Source organism: Balaenoptera physalus, assembly GCF_965194825.1.
Source record: "Balaenoptera physalus genome assembly, chromosome: 7".
Lineage (NCBI taxonomy): Eukaryota > Metazoa > Chordata > Mammalia > Artiodactyla > Balaenopteridae > Balaenoptera > Balaenoptera physalus.
The window spans coordinates 30801528-30819268 of NC_138886.1; the positions used below are offsets into that span (position 1 = coordinate 30801528).

Genomic DNA, 17741 nt, shown 5'->3' on the forward strand with positions numbered 1-17741 from the left:
GCCCAGTCATCCACTCACTGCGTTATTGATCCTAATCCTCTGTGTCTCCGTTTCCTCACTTGTAAAATGAAGAGTCTGGATTGAGAACTACAAGGTCTCCAGATGTCCCTTACAGCTTTAACATTCTGTGAGTACAGAGAGTGTGTGAGCATGATTAGAAGGATTGGCTGTTTATGAGCCAATCAGAGTTATTGGTTAAACACCTCTCTACCAGGCCAAGGTGGGAAGGGGAGGGTAAAAGTTTAAAAAAACACAAAAAACAAAAAAAAAACCCTTGGGTGAGAAGTCTATAAAAACTGTGTGTTCCTGAAGATTCATCCTATTTGGCAGCTGCTGCCTCAGCCACAGCTTCTGATAGATCTAAGAGGACTCTCCTCTCTCCAACTGTAAGTAAAAGAACTTCCTTTGTCTCTCAGGACTGCACCAGGGAGTCAGGGGTTAATGATAGCGCTAAGCCTGGCGAGGGGAAAGTTTGTTTGCTTTTGTTTTCAGGAAAAATGGGATGGTGGCTGAAAACGTGGTGATCTGCTGAAATGATTGTTTTTCTCCCTACCTCCCCTGGCTCTTTGAGTGGTGGCAAACGCTCAGGATTGATGCCAGTTACCAGTGTTACCTGTAGGAGGGCTCTTCTGAGGCTTCGGCGAAGGAAAAACATCTTGAATACTCCTGTTTGGTTGGGTTCTACTCAGTGTTTGAGATTCCTGTTCATTTCTACTCCCTCCATAACAACTGCTTATTCCGATGATTTATTTACATATCTATCGCCTTATGTCATTTTCTTCATTCTCTTCCCACACCTACTAGTACTAGCACTGAAGTTTCTTTGTCACAGAAATGAACTCTTGGCCTGTTTTGCCCTTCGTCTTCACCCACTGCTCAAACGAGAAAATGGAACAGGCATCACAGAGTATAGTCATCCTTTGATTATGAATTGTCAAACCTTTCCCTTGTTTGATACTTTCTTTAACATTTTCTACTCTGAAGATCCTACAGCTTAAGATATTTGGAATCAAAAGCTGCTGATGTATTTTGGTACATTTGTTCTACTATCTGAAGAATAGGTGAGGATATGTTGCCTTTTAAAATAAATTTCTCTTTACATAGTTATCTAGGGTTCCGTTAGCTAATGTGGATCCAGCAGGGACTCTAGCGCTGCTGCCACCATCACTTTAGCCAAGGCTCATCTGCAGACAACCCAGGCCCAGACTAGACCTGAGGTGCTGGGGCAGGGAATGGAGTGTAGTTGCTGTAAACCTAGGAGTTCCTTTGGCTTAGGTGCCAGTTTAGAGGAAAGAGCAACACTCAGGTCTCTTTCTGAGCTGCTCCATGTGTGTTCAAAGGCTCCAGGGATCAGGCTGTTCTAGAGCATCTCACTGTGCTTACCACTGTGGCATCAGATATGAACGAAGCTGTGGGCATCTTCCTGCATCTGTCTATAAAAAAGTGCTGCATGCAGTGCCTGACAATCATGGGCTTTCAGTGAATAAGCCCTTCGTGTCTTCTTGAAAATCCATCTGCCTTGTACGTGGAGAAGCAAATGGATTCTCTACTCCCTTATATTTCTCCAGGAGTTAAATATTGGTATTTTACAAATTATTATATTTTCACAGAACCTCTTCAAAGAAGGCAGAAAGAATTATACTATAGGATTTCATCTGTTATTCTGCTAAAGAAAGATTGGGAAAAGAATTCCAAGTCATAAGCCAGTAGGATGTGATTTACAGTCCTGAAACATCACAACTTAGAAGGGGCATCAGACGTATTCTTCCTGGGCCTCAATTTCCTCATCTCTAAAGTTAGCAGGGTTGATACAGATATCTCTGAGATCACTTGTAGCTCTGTTTTTCTGTGGTGGCCCTCTATTCATATATGTTTGTACTCGCAACCTTCTCCCAGATTTGCATATATATCAATATTACCTGTTAATATATTATGTATAGTAAATAATGTAGTATATAAACTTACTCACTGAGAAATCAAACATTACAAAAAATCCATAAAGCGAACTGTGAGTCACCCCACCCTGTTTCATTCCCCAGGAGTAACCTCAGTGTGGTTATTATCTGCTTATATAGACCCATGAACAGTATGTGTGTATACCATTTGTTTAATTAAAAAAAGGGTGATATTATGTATTGCATACTTTTCTGAAACTTGCTTTATTTTTTTACTTAATCATATAATGTGAACAACTTCCTGTCACACTTTTTAAAAAGTTGGCTTGAGACCTCAGTAAGCAGAGGCTTAGGGGCACAGAAATCGTTCTCTATCATTGCCCACTTCCAGCTGGCCTCCTCTCTTCCAGTGGTGAACAGTGGCCTGTGACCCTGTTTTATGATTAACAGGAAAGCAACATTTGTGCTGATGTGGTACAGAACTTTAATCCCTCTGTAGAAGTTTAACTTCTCATAAACAGTATTGGTTCAATTTGACCTTTTCTCTGTTGTTTTTTTTTTTTTCTGGTTGAGTCAGCACACTCAGACTGAAGAAAATAGCTTGGTAGTAAACAGAAATATGGAAGTCCCTTAGGCAATTACTTTTTTCAATTAAAAAAGAGAGAAATACTGATACCTGACATTTTCATAATGCATAATGATAAGCATCTTCATGTCTATCATGCGACTCAGCAAATATATGCTGAGCAACTACAATGAGCAGGGAGCTCACAGGTCACGTGTGATCCATTTGGCAGTGAGACAACCAGAGCAGATATTAGAGCCATTTAATCCCTAGTAAGCTAAGACTCAGAGAACTTACCACCTTGCCCGTGGTCCCAGTGAAGAGGAGGCAGAGCTGGTCCTTGAGCCCAGGTCTGTCTGATCTACTTCTATGTGAACGTGTCAGATATTTATGAATTGGTAATGTGATGTGGGGATAATGAGCCACAGCCCAAGGATTTGGGGTACTCTGGGGGTGTCATCGAGGACATTAGAGTCGTCCAAAGGCCAGTTCCTTTCACCAGTCTCACTCTTCACTTGAAAGAGGGAGTGCTGCCCTTTATCCCAACTTTGTGCCTTATTAGCTATTTGTCCTTGGACAAATAATTAAACTGTCTTATATTCTTTCCTTATCTAGTATATGGCAGAGGGTGGGGGAAGGGGGAAGTCTGACTACCTTTTGAGATTATTGTGAGGAATAAATTTTATAGTGCATGTAAAGCGATTAGCAGAGTGCTTGGCAATAAATGATCATTTGCTATTATTGGGCTATGTTTTCCTTTTGTTTCATTAAGGAGACATCATTATTTTTTTGGTAGTTGTCAATTGCTTTGTGCAAATATCTAAACTGAGAGAGAAAATTTGTACTCTGGCCTGAAGGTTACCAACCTCAGGTTGGCTTTTATCTGCCATGGTAGTAGGTCCAAAGCTAACAGTTCCTGACTACAATTTAGGAATTAGTATATAAACAGAAGAAATACTATCTTCAGTTGGCTGGGATGTGAAGGGCCTTGGAAAATCATCTTCTTTAGAAATCATTGCCCACTAGCCTGTCCTGGTACCCCAATGACAGCATCGTGGTTCCATTCCTTGGGGTTAAGTATTGAAGTGAGAGTAGCCACAGTAAGAGCGCCATTAGTTATACCTTCTCAGGAATTAGTTCAGTAGCCATTGACTTCTCATATCAAGGGACAGAGTTCTGAGAGCCTGCCTTGAAGGGATACAGAAAATGTGAAGAAATCAATTTGCCATGAGAAGGAGAACTGAGTGGGGGACTCTGCCTCATCCTAGCTGGGACCTTAGACAAGTCAGTTAACTTCTCAGAGTCTTAGCTTGTTCATTAATTAATGAAGATAATACCTGTCCTGGTTACCTCATTGTCGAATGGATCGAAAGAGAACTGAGGTGTCCCTTGGCTTTCAGAAAGTAGAAAGCAGACACAGGGCATCTACCCTGTGTATGAGTGTATGAGGGGAGAGGAGACTGGGGAAAGGAAGAGGCCACAGAGTTGGATAGGAAATTGCTCAAGATAATCTTTATTACCATTTTTTTTCTTTGATAATCCAACCTATGCAAAACCATTTTTTCTAACATCCAAGGTAAGAGTCCTGTGAGCTTGCATTTTCAAGACTAGCCCAAAGTGGCAGCCGAACAGGAGCAATGATCCCCTTCAGATGACCACTGCTAAGAGCTTGCTTGGGTAGGGGCTCTTTGAGCCAGTCTCTCCTTGCTAAAGCAGTGAAGCTGCGAATTACTGGAGCAGGAATCAACATATGACGTCGGCATCCTTAGAGCTAATGGGAATCTCCAGCCCAGAGATGCTTAGGGAAAATCCTCTGCATCTGCCCCAAACGGTCTCATAGGTAGTTGAATATAAGAAAAAGGAGACACACCCCACCCTCTATGTCTCAAAGTTGAAGGGAGGTTAAATTCAAGGGCAAATAGTGGTTTCTCCTCTCAAGCTTGCTGCCTAGAGAATACTCTAGGGGGACTACAGGCTAACAGAGCAAAGTGAGGAATGGCCACAGAGGCTGAAAGCCTCACTGTCCTGGCCTCAAGCCATCCGAGCCCTGATGGTACCAGGAATCCATAGAATAAAGAGATAGTCAATTACTGCCATGCCCTCTGTTTGTCAGATTTAAGTGGATACTCATTAGCTGGTTCGGTCTCAGGATCAGTGATCCCAAAAGTTTCCTGAAAGGCATTCTTTTCAGGATCACCATGAAATTTGTCATCCCACCTTCATCCATTATGGCTAAACGCAAATACTTAGGCTTAAGGGGGAAAAAACCAAAACAGAACAGACCTCATTTGTTTAGCCAGTTGTGAAATGGGCCAGAAATGTCAGAGGGGCCTATGGAGCTTTTCTGCACACCTACTGTCTTGGTCATGAGTCCACTTGAGCGACCCACAGTTCTGTTCACAACTAACTCTCCTGCACTCTTTTCCAGACCTGTCACCATGGCCTACCAATTTCCAGCCCTCACTTCAGAACAGAAGAAGGAGCTCTCAGAAATTGCCCAGCGCATTGTTGCCAATGGGAAGGGGATCCTGGCTGCAGATGAGTCTGTAGGTGAGTGCAAGAAACATCACACAACAACCATACTCTTGATTCTACACTTAGCAAAGGCAACTTGATAATCTTATTCTCTTTCCTCTCAGAGGAAGTAAAGGTTTATATACACAGGAGTGGGAGTGGAAGACTCAGTAAGCATAGACCTTTTGAGTCTTGTCATTCCAGAAGGTAGATTTCTGAAGACCAAGCAAACAGGCTCAAGCCCTCCATTTTAAGACCCCTTGCCAGGGATCATTTGAATCCAAGCTGTAGCAAGGCCAGGAACTCAGTAAGCAGGATGAGACCTCTGCCGCTAATGAGAAGTCAGTGTAAAGTCAGCCAAGGAAGGGCAGTGAGAGCAGGGAAATGTCTACATCAGGAACAGGGCAGAGCTTGTGACTGAGAGCAGCTCAGGATGGCACAAGGGGGAGCTGCAGTAGGCCTGCATGGCCCACCATAAAATTATAGAAGCCAGAGAAGTCAAGAGCCTGCCCTACCCCTCCTTCCACTGTCTGTATATCCAGTCAGATCAGGGCTGGACCAGGGGAGAGCCAGAGAGGCCTGAGGGCCGTGCAGCCCCACTTGGACCCTATGGTGGCTTCCACCTTGACCCTGACATGCCCAGCCCATGCACTTCCTCATCAGCATCCTGAAAGCAGCAACAGTCTTTCCCTGCGGAGACAAAAAACGAGGCAGGAGCTCTGATGATCTGAATAAAAAAGAGAGTGTTGCTGTCCATCCTGGTGAGGGTCACTAGCTGGCATGGAGGAGGGCGGCAGGGAAGCCCTGGCTTGCTCCTTGTGCTGCCTTTACTCGCCCACATAGGCACCATGGGGAGCCGCCTGCAGAGGATCAAGGTGGAGAACACTGAAGAGAACCGCCGGCAGTTCCGCGAAATCCTCTTCACCGTGGATGATTCCGTCAGCCAGAGCATCGGGGGCGTGATCCTTTTCCGTGAGACCCTCTACCAGAAGGACAGCCAGGGAAAGCTGTTCAGAGACATCCTCAAGGAAAAAGGGATCGTGGTGGGAATCAAGGTGAATACATCTCGCTCCCACCTCACCACAGGCACACTCCCAACACAGTGGCTGGGTCAGGGCCAACACGAGGACCACTCTCATCATCTAACTGCTCTTCTCACTCCTTTCCATCATCACCTTCCCACTGAGAACCAGATCCTCTTCTAGACCTTTCCAGTACCCTCTTCCTTCAACCATTTTTCTACAAGGTACTTAATCTCTTTGTGTCTCAATTTTTTCATTTCTAAAATGGGAATAATAGTACCTTCCTCATCAGGTTCTTATAGGGATGAAATGAGTTTGTAAAACGGTTCCTGTCACACCCTTATTATTTAGTTCATGATAGCTATTACTGTTAAAACACTTGCTGTTCTGTTGTAACTGGGTCTTCCAAAACTATGTGAACGTCTCAAGAGTGATCATTAGTATCTGTCAAGTGCTTACAACTCCAAGCACTCATTTACTCCTCCTCACAACCTCTGGAGGTAAACTCAGTTATTATCCCTATTTTAGAGATGAGGTTAGAAAACAGAATTACAAGTAGTATAACTTGCCCACAGCAAGGCAAAATTGGAGCCAGTTCAGGCCCAGACTGTCTACCTCTTGGGCTCATGACCTTAGCCTCTGTTATGCTGAGAGCAGAGGCTGCATCCTTATTCTTTTTATCTCCTGTAATAGCATAGGGCTTGGCATGTGCAGTGCTCAATAAATGTCTCTTGAATAAATGAATGAATAATTTAAAGGAAGTGGCTTTTATATGGCACCTCTGCATCCCAGGTACTATAAGATTACTTCTTACTTTCCAAGCTCCAGCCCTGTGCTTTCTGTACTTTCCCTCCTCTTAGGGTTGACACTCTTACATTGTTCTTTCCAGGTAACTTCCCTTCTGCTATGGACTGAGTTGTGTCTCCTCAATACCTAATATACAATACCTTCCTAATTCAACTCCTTGGTTTGTGAAAGATGAGAACTAATATGTAGCACCAGGGGCTCTGCTTGTGTTTTACTGGGATACCTGACACCTGCTAGTTAATTGTTAATTATTTATATTCACAGTTAGACCAAGGAGGTGCTCCCCTTGCAGGAACAAACAAGGAAACCACCATTCAAGGTAAGGATATTGCCCACTGATATGAATCATGCCAGTATATGCCAGAAATGAAGGAAGCAAAGAAGTGACTGAGGGAAAACAAAATATGAATCATCACACTGGTTTTAGAGCCACACACCTGTTCTTCAGCCCCAGCTCCTCTATTTAGTAACTGTGTGCCCTCAGGCTAGTCACTTAAATGTTCTGAGTCTCAGTTAAAATGGGATAACAATATCTACTTTGCAGAATAGTTGTGGGGATTAAATTAGACAATGCACATAGAGTGCTTATCACAGTGTCTTGCACAGAGAAGATATTTTATACTTGGGAATATTATTTTAGAAAAATCCAGCAGCAGTAGAGAGGAAAGAGTCCAAGCTGTAGGATCAGACACACTTGGGTTTGAATGCTGCTTCCATCACTTACTGCTTAGATAATTTTGCAAGGTACATCACTACCCAAGTAGACAAGTATAAACCATAGCATTGGATTAGCTAAGCAGAATTTGAATCCCAGCTCTGTCAAACTTGGTGAAGTTACTTTACCTCTCAGAGCCTCAGTTTCCAAATCTGTAAAATGAATATACAACTATGAAGGTTGTGTAATATGACTATTAGGTCATAACAGTATAACAACTATTAGGTTTGTTATGATTATTAAATGAGATAAGGTGTGCAAAATGCCTAGAATCATGCCTTGGAGCAAAGTAAGTACTAAATAAATATTAGTTCCCTTTATTCTTCTTATCCAATATGTATTATATATCAAAACCATATTTATTAACCCAGGTCTTTTGGCTCAGTACTGGGATGTTCATTTCTTTGCTGGATGTCATGTTTCTTTGCCTGGATGTCTTGGGTCCTCAAGCTGTATGACTGAAAGCTAAGCCAAGGGTGAACTTCACTTTATCAGCAACCCCAGGGGTCAGGGGTGCAAAGAAGCCTTTCTCTCTCGTGACTTGCAGGGCTTGATGGCCTTTCTGAACGCTGTGCTCAGTATAAGAAAGATGGCGCTGACTTTGGGAAGTGGCGTGCTGTGCTGAAGATTGACAACCAGTGTCCATCCCACCTTGCTATCCAGGAAAATGCCAACACCCTGGCCCGCTATGCCAGCATCTGTCAGCAGGTGCTTTTCCTTCCCCTTGGGCTAAAATACAGGAAGCGAAAGCTTTCTTCAAAGCCCATCTTTCTAATTTTACTGTAACCACACATGGTCCCCCTCCTTTTCTCTCACCAGTATATCCTGATGGCATTTTTCACTGCTTTTACTATGTGTAGTAGGGTAAGATTTGGTTCCACAAGTCAACTATGAGTCCAAAAGGCAAATGCCATCAAGTGTAGCCCTCTACCAAAGCACTGTAAGCTGAGTCTTAAAAGCATAGGCTCCTGAGGGCAGGGCATTTGCTTGTCTATGCTCCACCGTGTCCAAGGACATGATCCTCTTAAGTCCCCAGCTCAAGGGTGACAGCTTTGATCTGGTCCCAATTCAAATAATTTCTTGGAGGATGGTAGCTTGATGCTAAAGTTTCCAACATATGTTGAAGTGTCTCTGGGATCCAGGTTAAGTCTGATTTGCTTGTGCGGGTGCTATGCTGAGGTTACCTGAGTTCTGGGTACCTGGAGCCTCCCAGTCAGAATTGTAAACTCTGCTTGAATTCCTTAGTTAACTCATACAAGAGGCATCTTTATTGGTGATTTAAGCTTGACGGCCCTAAAAGGGTGACAGCTAGGTTCTGATTTAGCTAGATTAGTCTCTAGAATAAGATATAGAAATTAAGAAAATAAATTGAATTTATTTTACCCCATTTCCAGGAGAACTTTTTTTCCCTCACTGTTCTTTTTTGGCTAAGCCACAAATGCTTACTAGACATCCCATTAAATTTCATTGCCTTTAAGTCATCTATATGGTATGTCTCCATAAGAGCTTCAACCTTGTACCAATTACAACTGTTAAATATCTTCTTAAAGAAATGATCCTAGTGAACAGAGCTTCATTCTGTCTGCTCCTTTTTCCTTTTTAGAATGGGCTAGTACCCATTGTTGAACCAGAGGTAATTGCTGATGGAGACCATGACATGGAACACTGCCAGTATGTTACTGAGAAGGTAAGTCTTAAATATAAAGGTCCCAATGCCAGTTGAAAAATCTGTTTTAAACAACAGTTGTTACTTAACATATATCTGCTGTTATATATGAGGTATTCTACAGTTAGAATCACTGTGTAGCACTGAGAAGGTAAAGAGGTATTATCAAACCTTGTACATTTTTTGGCACATGGCACACTCCTTATGAAAAACCCCAGGATCTGCGTTACCAAGATTAGGGTTTGAGCATCCGTGTTCCCAGCTGTGGGACCTGGGGCAAGTCATATTATCTTTTTGGACCTCAGTTCCATTATGTTTCAACTAAGAAACTTTAAAATAGGCTGAGGCTCCCATGAGACAATATAATTAGAAAGTAATTTTTTCACATGTGACTTTCTAAATTAGCCACAATATATCTGTAAGAAAGTAAGAGAGTCCTCAGTTTCTCCACTTGCAAAATGAGGTGGACTGAAATGAGATCTGAAAGCACTTCTGTCTCTAAAGTGTATATTTTTATGATCACTCAGCTTCTATGGGGATGGAGAATGGAGGCCAGTTTACATGTCCCCAACTAACTAAATTAAGGCAGGTTCGACTGACCAAAGGGAGTAATGGGAAGGAAGGAGTGAAGGGCCTCTAGGAAGCAGAGCCACGCTGGTAGTCCATGCAGTGAGCAGTTAGGGGAGGGGCAGCAGGGACAGGCCAGCTTGGCTGTGCTCAGTGGCTATGGTTTGCAGGCATTACCCTGACTGAGCCTAGGGGCTGGTTGGGAAGCTTTGGCCAAATAACGTATGGGAATTCCTTCATCCTGCGTCCCTGCACTGTAGAAGTGTCAAGGTCAGGTAACTCTACGGCTGGCTCTAGGTTTCACCTATTTGGGCCTCTTGTCCTTCAGGTCCTGGCTGCTGTCTACAAGGCCCTGAATGACCATCATGTTTACTTGGAGGGAACCCTGTTGAAGCCCAACATGGTGACTGCTGGACATGCCTCCACCAAGAAGTATACTCCAGAGCAGGTGGCAATGGCCACCGTCACAGCTCTCTACCGTACTGTTCCTGCAGCTGTTCCTGGTAAGGTTTTCTTTCTTCTCTAACTTGAGGTCTTAGTCCTTATTCTTTGAAGGAGTGCCATAAGCATTTGCATTTGTCCAGGAGTAGTCTGCTTCTAGCCATGAAACAGACCTCTGATATCTCACATGCAGCCAGCGCTTCCCCCTTGAACTCCATGATACCACCTATCCTGAGTCTGTCCAAATGCACACAATCCATTGATTTCCTCAACATTTCACTGCCCTCTTATTTACTAAAGCTCTTCTCTCCTTAGTCCATCTAGCTTCAGCAAAGGCAAACTAATTTCTCCAACCTAGTCCCATGCAAATCAATTGAAGAAAAGATTGAGACATTACATTTCTTTTAGGCTCCTTGCTTGCTTTTTCAAGCAGGGTTACATACTGGGACTAGTGGAGTGGAATGGCTTCTCTCCTTCCAGGCATCTGCTTTTTGTCTGGTGGCATGAGTGAAGAGGATGCTACTCTCAACCTCAATGCTATCAACCTTTGCCCTCTACCAAAGCCCTGGAAACTAAGTTTCTCTTATGGACGGGCCCTGCAGGCCAGTGCACTGGCTGCCTGGGGTGGCAAGGCTGCAAACAAGAAGGCAACCCAGGAGGCTTTTATGAAGCGGGCCCTGGTAAGACGCTACTACCTCTTATCTACTTGATCAAGTGGATACTTGGGGCCTGCTTGCATTGCTTTCTTCAGGCCATGAAGGTATCTCCAGAGAGTGTCTACCATGCATTTTCAAATGTGGCATTAGAGCTGAGTAGGACGGTTAAGGCTGCAGAGAGTTTTGAATTATCTGCACTGGTAGTACAGTTGATGATGCTAGATTGAAGGACAGTTTCCACAGAGGCACTTTAGAGGGAAGATGAGAGGGCCAAGGAATGAACCTGGGGCACGTTTTATTTTGGGAAGATGAAGAGGAGAAGCCACCAAGACAAGCAGCAGTACTATATTAAGATGAACCAAGGATTCTGGGAACAAACAGAATGAAGTTTCAAGGGGTCAATAACAATACGCTACAAAGAGGTTAAAAATTAAGGCAGAGAAAAGGCTGATACTGGCATTGAGGGGCGTATCAGTGACCCTCAACAAAACAGGTTCAGTAAAGGAAAGGTGGCCATTCAAGACGCTTGTCAGGAAAAGACACAGAAAGGTTACCAGGAACAATGAGGACAAAAAAGGGTCTTATTTAGCTACTAACATTCCTTTTTGAATACCTACTAGGAGCCAAGTACTGGGGTGAACAAAGCAGACACAGCCACTGCCTTCAGGGAGCTTAGAGTTTAGCCAGATAGGAGAGATTGTCATGTTTAACTGTAAAGCAGAAGGAGCCAGAGGAGAGATTAAAGATTAGAAGAGGACAAGGCCTTAGAGGAAACAGTACTGCATGAGACTAAATATTAAATACGGGTGGCAGAGTAGGTCTTAGAAAGGAGGGAGAGATAGGAAAGAAGAAACAGAATGGGTTTGGAATTAGGTCTGTAGAGGTGGAGAGATGCAATGGTTGATCACTGATTACAGGTGAGGGCATCTGTTGAGAATGATAAGGGAATGGAGATTTCAGTCTTTACAGTGGGGAACTTGGAATAGCTGTTGAAGTAGTTGCTAGGAAATTGACCAGAGGTTATGGCCAAGCATCAAGCAAGATGCAGCTGAAATGAGAGTTTGTGGTACGTTAACTTAGTTCCTGAATGTTCCTAATAGCTCTCTTATGCATGTAGCAAGATTCAGATCAACCTAAATGGGAAAGAGCAGGGTTGAAGAATCAAAGTTTAACAGGGAGATAAAACAGTACCAAAATTTGAGTGATAGCCTTATTCGGCTTGCTGGTGACAGAGGAGACTGGGCAAGGAATCAGGTGTAGCCAGAAGTTTGATGATGAGGCACTAAAGGAAAGGAAGGGTACAGAGAAGCTAAAAAAGTCATCTCAGGGGCATAAGAGAGGTGTGAGATTTTACAGGTAGTGCTTTATCTTGTGATGATGATGGATATGGCCGTGCTGGTGTGTGGCTGATGGGGGTGAAGATATAGCTAATATGATGGAGGGATTATGAAAGTAAGGGTCAGAAGGGTCATCCACACAAAAGAAAGGATGCTGAGTTTATCATCTAGAGCTGTGGTTCTCAAGCTTGAGCATGCATCCGAATCACCTGAAGGGCGTGTTAAAACGCAGGTGGCTGGACCCAGCGACAGAGTTTCTGATTCAGAAGCTCTGGGGTCAAGCTAGAGAATTTCCATTTCTAACAAGCGCTTAAGTCCATGAAACCTAACTTTGAAAATCAGTGTAGATGTAGAAATAAGTCCTGGAGAGATCGGACAATAGCAACAGTGACTTGAAGACGGAGTACTGCTAAGTGGCATTTGAGTATTATTACAGGTTTCATAATTCTTAACTCACCTTCAATTGGAATTTACACAGGGTATCAAATGATATTATGATAACAACTACATAAAAATTATATATTCTTATGGACAAATATAGGTAGAAAATGGAAAATGTATTAAAAAATTTTTTTTTGCTATAGTAAAGCTTTAGCTGCATCTGCTTGATGCTTGACCTTATGTCTGGTCAGTTTTCTAGCAGACTATTTCAACTATTACAAGGTTCCCAAACTGGGACTGAAATGTCCATTTCCTTATCACTATATGAGTGAGAAGTTTCTTAACTTGAATTTCTAGTATTGTTGTTGCAATATTGTTAGTACTAAAAAGAAACCTTCTCAGTAACACAAACCTCAGGCTTGCCTGAGAAATGCTCAGAAAAGTGGGATAAAAAAAGGAAGTAACATTATAGAAGGAAAGGAATGGTATCAGCAGCAATATTTAGCAAAATCACTGTACAGAGAAAACCCACATGAAGGTGAAGCTGGTTTCAAATGAGAAGCAAAGAGGGTCAAGCAGAGGGTTGCTCTAACTCGGTCTCCTCTATCACACTTGTTTTTTAGGCTAACTGCCAGGCAGCCAAAGGACAGTATGTTCACACGGGCTCTTCTGGTGCTGCTTCCACCCAGTCGCTCTTCACAGCCTGCTATACCTACTAGAATCTGAGGCCGACCAGCCAGGCTCTGGCGCTTCTAGGTGTCTTGGTAGGAGGGCAGAAAGGAAACAACAACCTTTCGACTGACCCTGGAAATTAGACAAAATTAGGTTGGAACTACTGGAAACACAATGCATGTTAAATTCTTAGACACAAGGAGAAAAATCAGTTATTGAAACCTAAGTCTGAATATCAAGGATCTGATGAAATTTCACACAGTGATTTCCTTACAGCACTTCCAGTTCCCCATGGCCCACAGTATCCATCTGAAAAAAGAATAAACTTTAAAACAGTATCAGCTCTCCATCCAGATAACCAAATGAAACACCTCATAAGCTGAGTGCAGAGAATTGTGTCTTATTAAACAGTTCTGGAAGTGGTAGGTTATGAAGGAGACAGCTGCAACCAAAAAAGAAATAAAATGTTCTACAAACCTTCAGTTTGTATCAGGTTTTACTTTCTGCTCTTGCTTTCAAAGGGCTCAATCTATTTCATTACCTTTGACTCCACAGACGCGACTGATAGTAGTGGTCAGGGTCCTCAACTTTGGCTGCTCATTGGAATAACCAAAATTTAAAAACCCAGATGCTCAGGCCACACTCCAGCCAAGTTTGAGAACTACCAAGCTAGATTTCAAGTTTGAGGGTATTTAGAAATGAGAGCTATTCGTAATGTGAAGCAAGCTACAATGTCAAATGATTTCAAGCAACATATGGAGTGTAATAAAAGAATCACTGTGACTTTGATGCTTGGAGCGTTCCTCTTCAAGTGGCCCAGGTTGGTGACATAGGACTGCATCTTCCTCTGCACATCCAAGCACACTACCTAGTTTTGCAGTAAGAAATATTCACATAATTATACCTTACTGGCTTCCAGTTTTCAGAATTAATCTATAGAAAAAGCATTAAAGACCACCATAGTTACAAGGGAGAATTTAAACATTGTAACTTTGGACAATATAAAAGTAATGATTTTGGTGGAAAAAAAAGTAATTAAATGACAGGAGCTGGGAAATTCAGGGGGAGGAGAAGTGAAGGAAAGCAAAGGGAACACTAATTTACTTAGCGGGGGGTCAGGATACTACTTGAAATTGATGGATTAAGAAACCGTGCTTTGAAAAAAACCCCAGTGCTTTAAGTCTATTAAAGTAACAAGGAAAATGGATATAAATCATTAAAATATTCATACCTATGATTAAAATACAGGAGAAGGTAGTAAATTCTTTGTCTTGAAGAGTGCAAAGATAGATGGTATTATTTAGAGTAAATAAATTAGGAAATAGAGGCATAAGCATATGATTTAGAATAATAAAGCAGAATTCGTTCAAAAGGACTTCTGAGGAAAGAGACTTGGAAATGGGGCACAGGGAAGATTTTTACTTACATGCTCTTACAATGTTTGAGTGTTTATTTCCATGTATCTGTATTTTCTAAAAACAACTACTATATATTCATATAAGCAATTCAGACCTACCTTAGAGGTCATTTAACCCAAGGGTTTCATTTTACAGGTGATAAAACCAAGCCTAGAAAAATTAAATTAATTGCTGATGGTCATATATTTAGGGGTTTAGGATAGAGTTGAGAGATTAGAATTCCAGTCTCTTTCTCCTGTAATGGACACATGGCCAAGGAGGAAGGTAAGGGCAGGGCAACAGGCAGTGTTCAATACCTCTGCCACCAGTGCTATAGGTCTTTTACATTTCTTTTTGCATTCATCCACTCAGTCAGCAAGTAGTTGATGTGCTAAGCTGTCCTAAATGCTGGTAACACCTGGTATGACAAAGCTTTTCTGCCAGAAAATTTTTATCTAGAGCATATTCAGCATCACTGACCCTAAGTTGTAAAGAAACCTCTCAGATTCTCATTTATTGGTTGGGTATGAATTTATAATCAAGGCTGAGCTATTTATGTCTTTTGGTCAAGGCTGAATTACATTTCACTCAGCGTGAGGATTTATATAATACATTTTCCCTGGCTATCATCTGATATATCTTCCTGACTAAAGCACTACAGTTGTCTTTGAAACCTCAACCCCGGTAATTTCCTTCACTCATGGTAATATGAAGACAAGTGTTACAGACTGCAGTTCCTATTAACTGTGTGATCACTGAGTGAATATATTAGTTGCGTCCTAGCTTTTGGTACACTGTCAGATTTATTCTAGTAGTTATTGAACACCTACTAAAAATAAAACCTGGTAGTAGGCACTGAAAGTAATTAAAAGAAGTTTCAGCTTTAGGGTAGCCATGGTATTTGCATACCAGACAATTAAGTTTGAGTAGCTAAGCCAGAAACACAAATGCCATTGACTGGGGGTTGGGAAGTGTAGAGGAGAGTCTGTCAGTATGGCTGGGTGCAGAAAGGGAGGAGGTGACATTTAGGTTGGACATCACAGGGTGACAAAAGGGAAGGAACTCTTAGAAAAGGAGCTGCCTTTGTGTGAGAAAACACTTCGATAATTCACTGGGAGAAGATGATACCTTGAAGGCATAAGGAGCAAAAGCCGAGGCCAAGAAAAAATTACTAAATGCTGGGAGGAATAAAAAAAGAGGAATTTGGTTTTGCTCTGAAAAGGAAGAGGGAGAGAAGGGAGGGAAGGGGCAGGAAAATGAGTGAGGAGAAAGGAAGAAATGAGAAAGGAGGGGAAAGAGAGAAGGCAGGCAGAAGCTAGGGCAATGTGGAATTGTGGGGAAGTGACTAAAAGACTTTTGAGAACGGGAGAAATATCAACCGTCTAAACATATTTGTCTTCTTGAGAGGGAGAGCTGAGCTTCACATATGAGTCCACATCGTCCTTTACAAAAACAAGATGCTGAGATGACTCATAATGATTCATAATGTGAATTGATTTAGCAGAAGCAGAAGCCAACTGTGACAATGAGAATATAAGCCTCTAAAACTTGCAGAAATCTTGAAGCAGGCTTTAGGCATATCAGGAATGGGACTTCGAGACTATCTGGTCTAGCTGTCCTGGGGTAAAAGACTCCAGCTGACATCTACATTTCACTCACAGCAACAATGGAGGAAACTGGCATTCAGTGTGCTAGGACAGTTGTTCAAGGTCACATAAACAGTAGGTGAGACTTAGGCTAGTGTGATTTGCAAAGTTCTCTGGGGAGGCAGTACTCTTGTTGGTGAAAAGCACAGGTTCTGGAGTCAGACAGTCTAGGTTCAAACGTTGGCTCTGCTGCTTCCTAGCCATGTGAACTTGGACACCTTATACAACCTTTCTGTGGTTCAGTTTCTTCAGCTCCAAAATAATAGTATCGCAAGTTATTGAGAGATTAAATGAATCAGTACATCTCAATTACATGTTCAAAATCCCTTGTCCACAATTCTGAAATCCAGAAAGCTGTAAAAACCAAAAATTTTCTCAAAAGTTTGCAGCAAATTATTTGGTGGCAAACCCTGACTCAAGGCTGTCATCTTGATTCCACTTGATGGGAAGCAGAGATGTGTCTGATCTTAGATGCTGACTCAGATCCTATAGAGGGAGTTATGCAATGTATAGCATAAACATATATTTGCTCTCTAAAATATGAAGGATACAGATTTCCAAAACACATACACCCTCAAAGCTCTCGGATAAAGAATTGTGAACCACCTGCTGTATAAAAAAATACATAAAACTAAATTAAAAAATTAAAAAAAAAAATTGTGAACTTGTCCTTAGAACAATATCTGCCATGCTTCTAGAGTAACAGATGAACTATCCATGCTCAATAGAGCCCTGAGGGCTCATGTAATGCCACCAATTCTCTAAGCCTATTTTCTAGAGAGGATGAATTGAGACAGGAGTAATGGCAAAGCTCGACACAGTCAGTTACAGCTCTTTTTTCATTACTCATATATGGTTTTCTAGCTGTAACATACTCTGTCCCAAGGCTCCTGAAATAGTCTAACACTTAGTACTGGGTGTCAGTATATGTAGACATATATAAAATCAGTCGGCAAGTATTCATTTAGCACTACTGTATGCTTGGTGCTGTAAAGATACTACATGGTCCTTGTATGCTTACCATTGTGATGAGGAAGGCAAGGATACAGTTAAACAAAATCGTACACAATAATGTGCTGAATTACAGTGGCATAGGCAAGGTGCTGAAATCAAAGGAGGTGGGATGAATTGCAGACAGTTTATTGCTAGTTATATGATCTTGGGATCTTGAGTCTCAGTTTTCCCATCTATAAAATAGGGTTGCTGTGAGGTTAGCAATATTTTATGCAAAGTGACAGGTATATAAGTCATGTATAAATATTATATTTTTCTCTGTCAGTTGGCTCTTCAAGAATGGCATAGGCACTTGAGTGGAATGGAAGTGAAGATGAAAACTGTGTCCTGACTAGAGTTCAGGTTGTATATTTTGAGGAAATTATGGGAAATTAGGTTAAAATGGTGAGGCCAAGTGGAGTGGCACAGTAGAGTGGGAGGGTAGATAGGACAGGGATTTTATGAAA

The 17741-nt window shown here is 42.0% G+C and overlaps 1 protein-coding gene across 1 annotated transcript; it reads left to right on the plus strand.

The window, feature by feature from the left end:
* The first annotated feature begins 277 nt into the window (after window positions 1–277).
* ALDOB (aldolase, fructose-bisphosphate B) lies at window positions 278–13720 on the plus strand. Its single transcript, XM_082468748.1, has 9 exons — window positions 278–386; window positions 4889–5010; window positions 5818–6029; window positions 7068–7122; window positions 8066–8226; window positions 9122–9205; window positions 10080–10254; window positions 10673–10872; window positions 13190–13720. Exons 2-9 carry the CDS (start codon window positions 4899–4901, stop codon window positions 13283–13285), a joined length of 1095 nt encoding a protein of 364 aa, XP_082324874.1. The 5' UTR covers window positions 278–386; window positions 4889–4898; the 3' UTR covers window positions 13286–13720.
* The last annotated feature ends 4021 nt before the right edge of the window (window positions 13721–17741 follow it).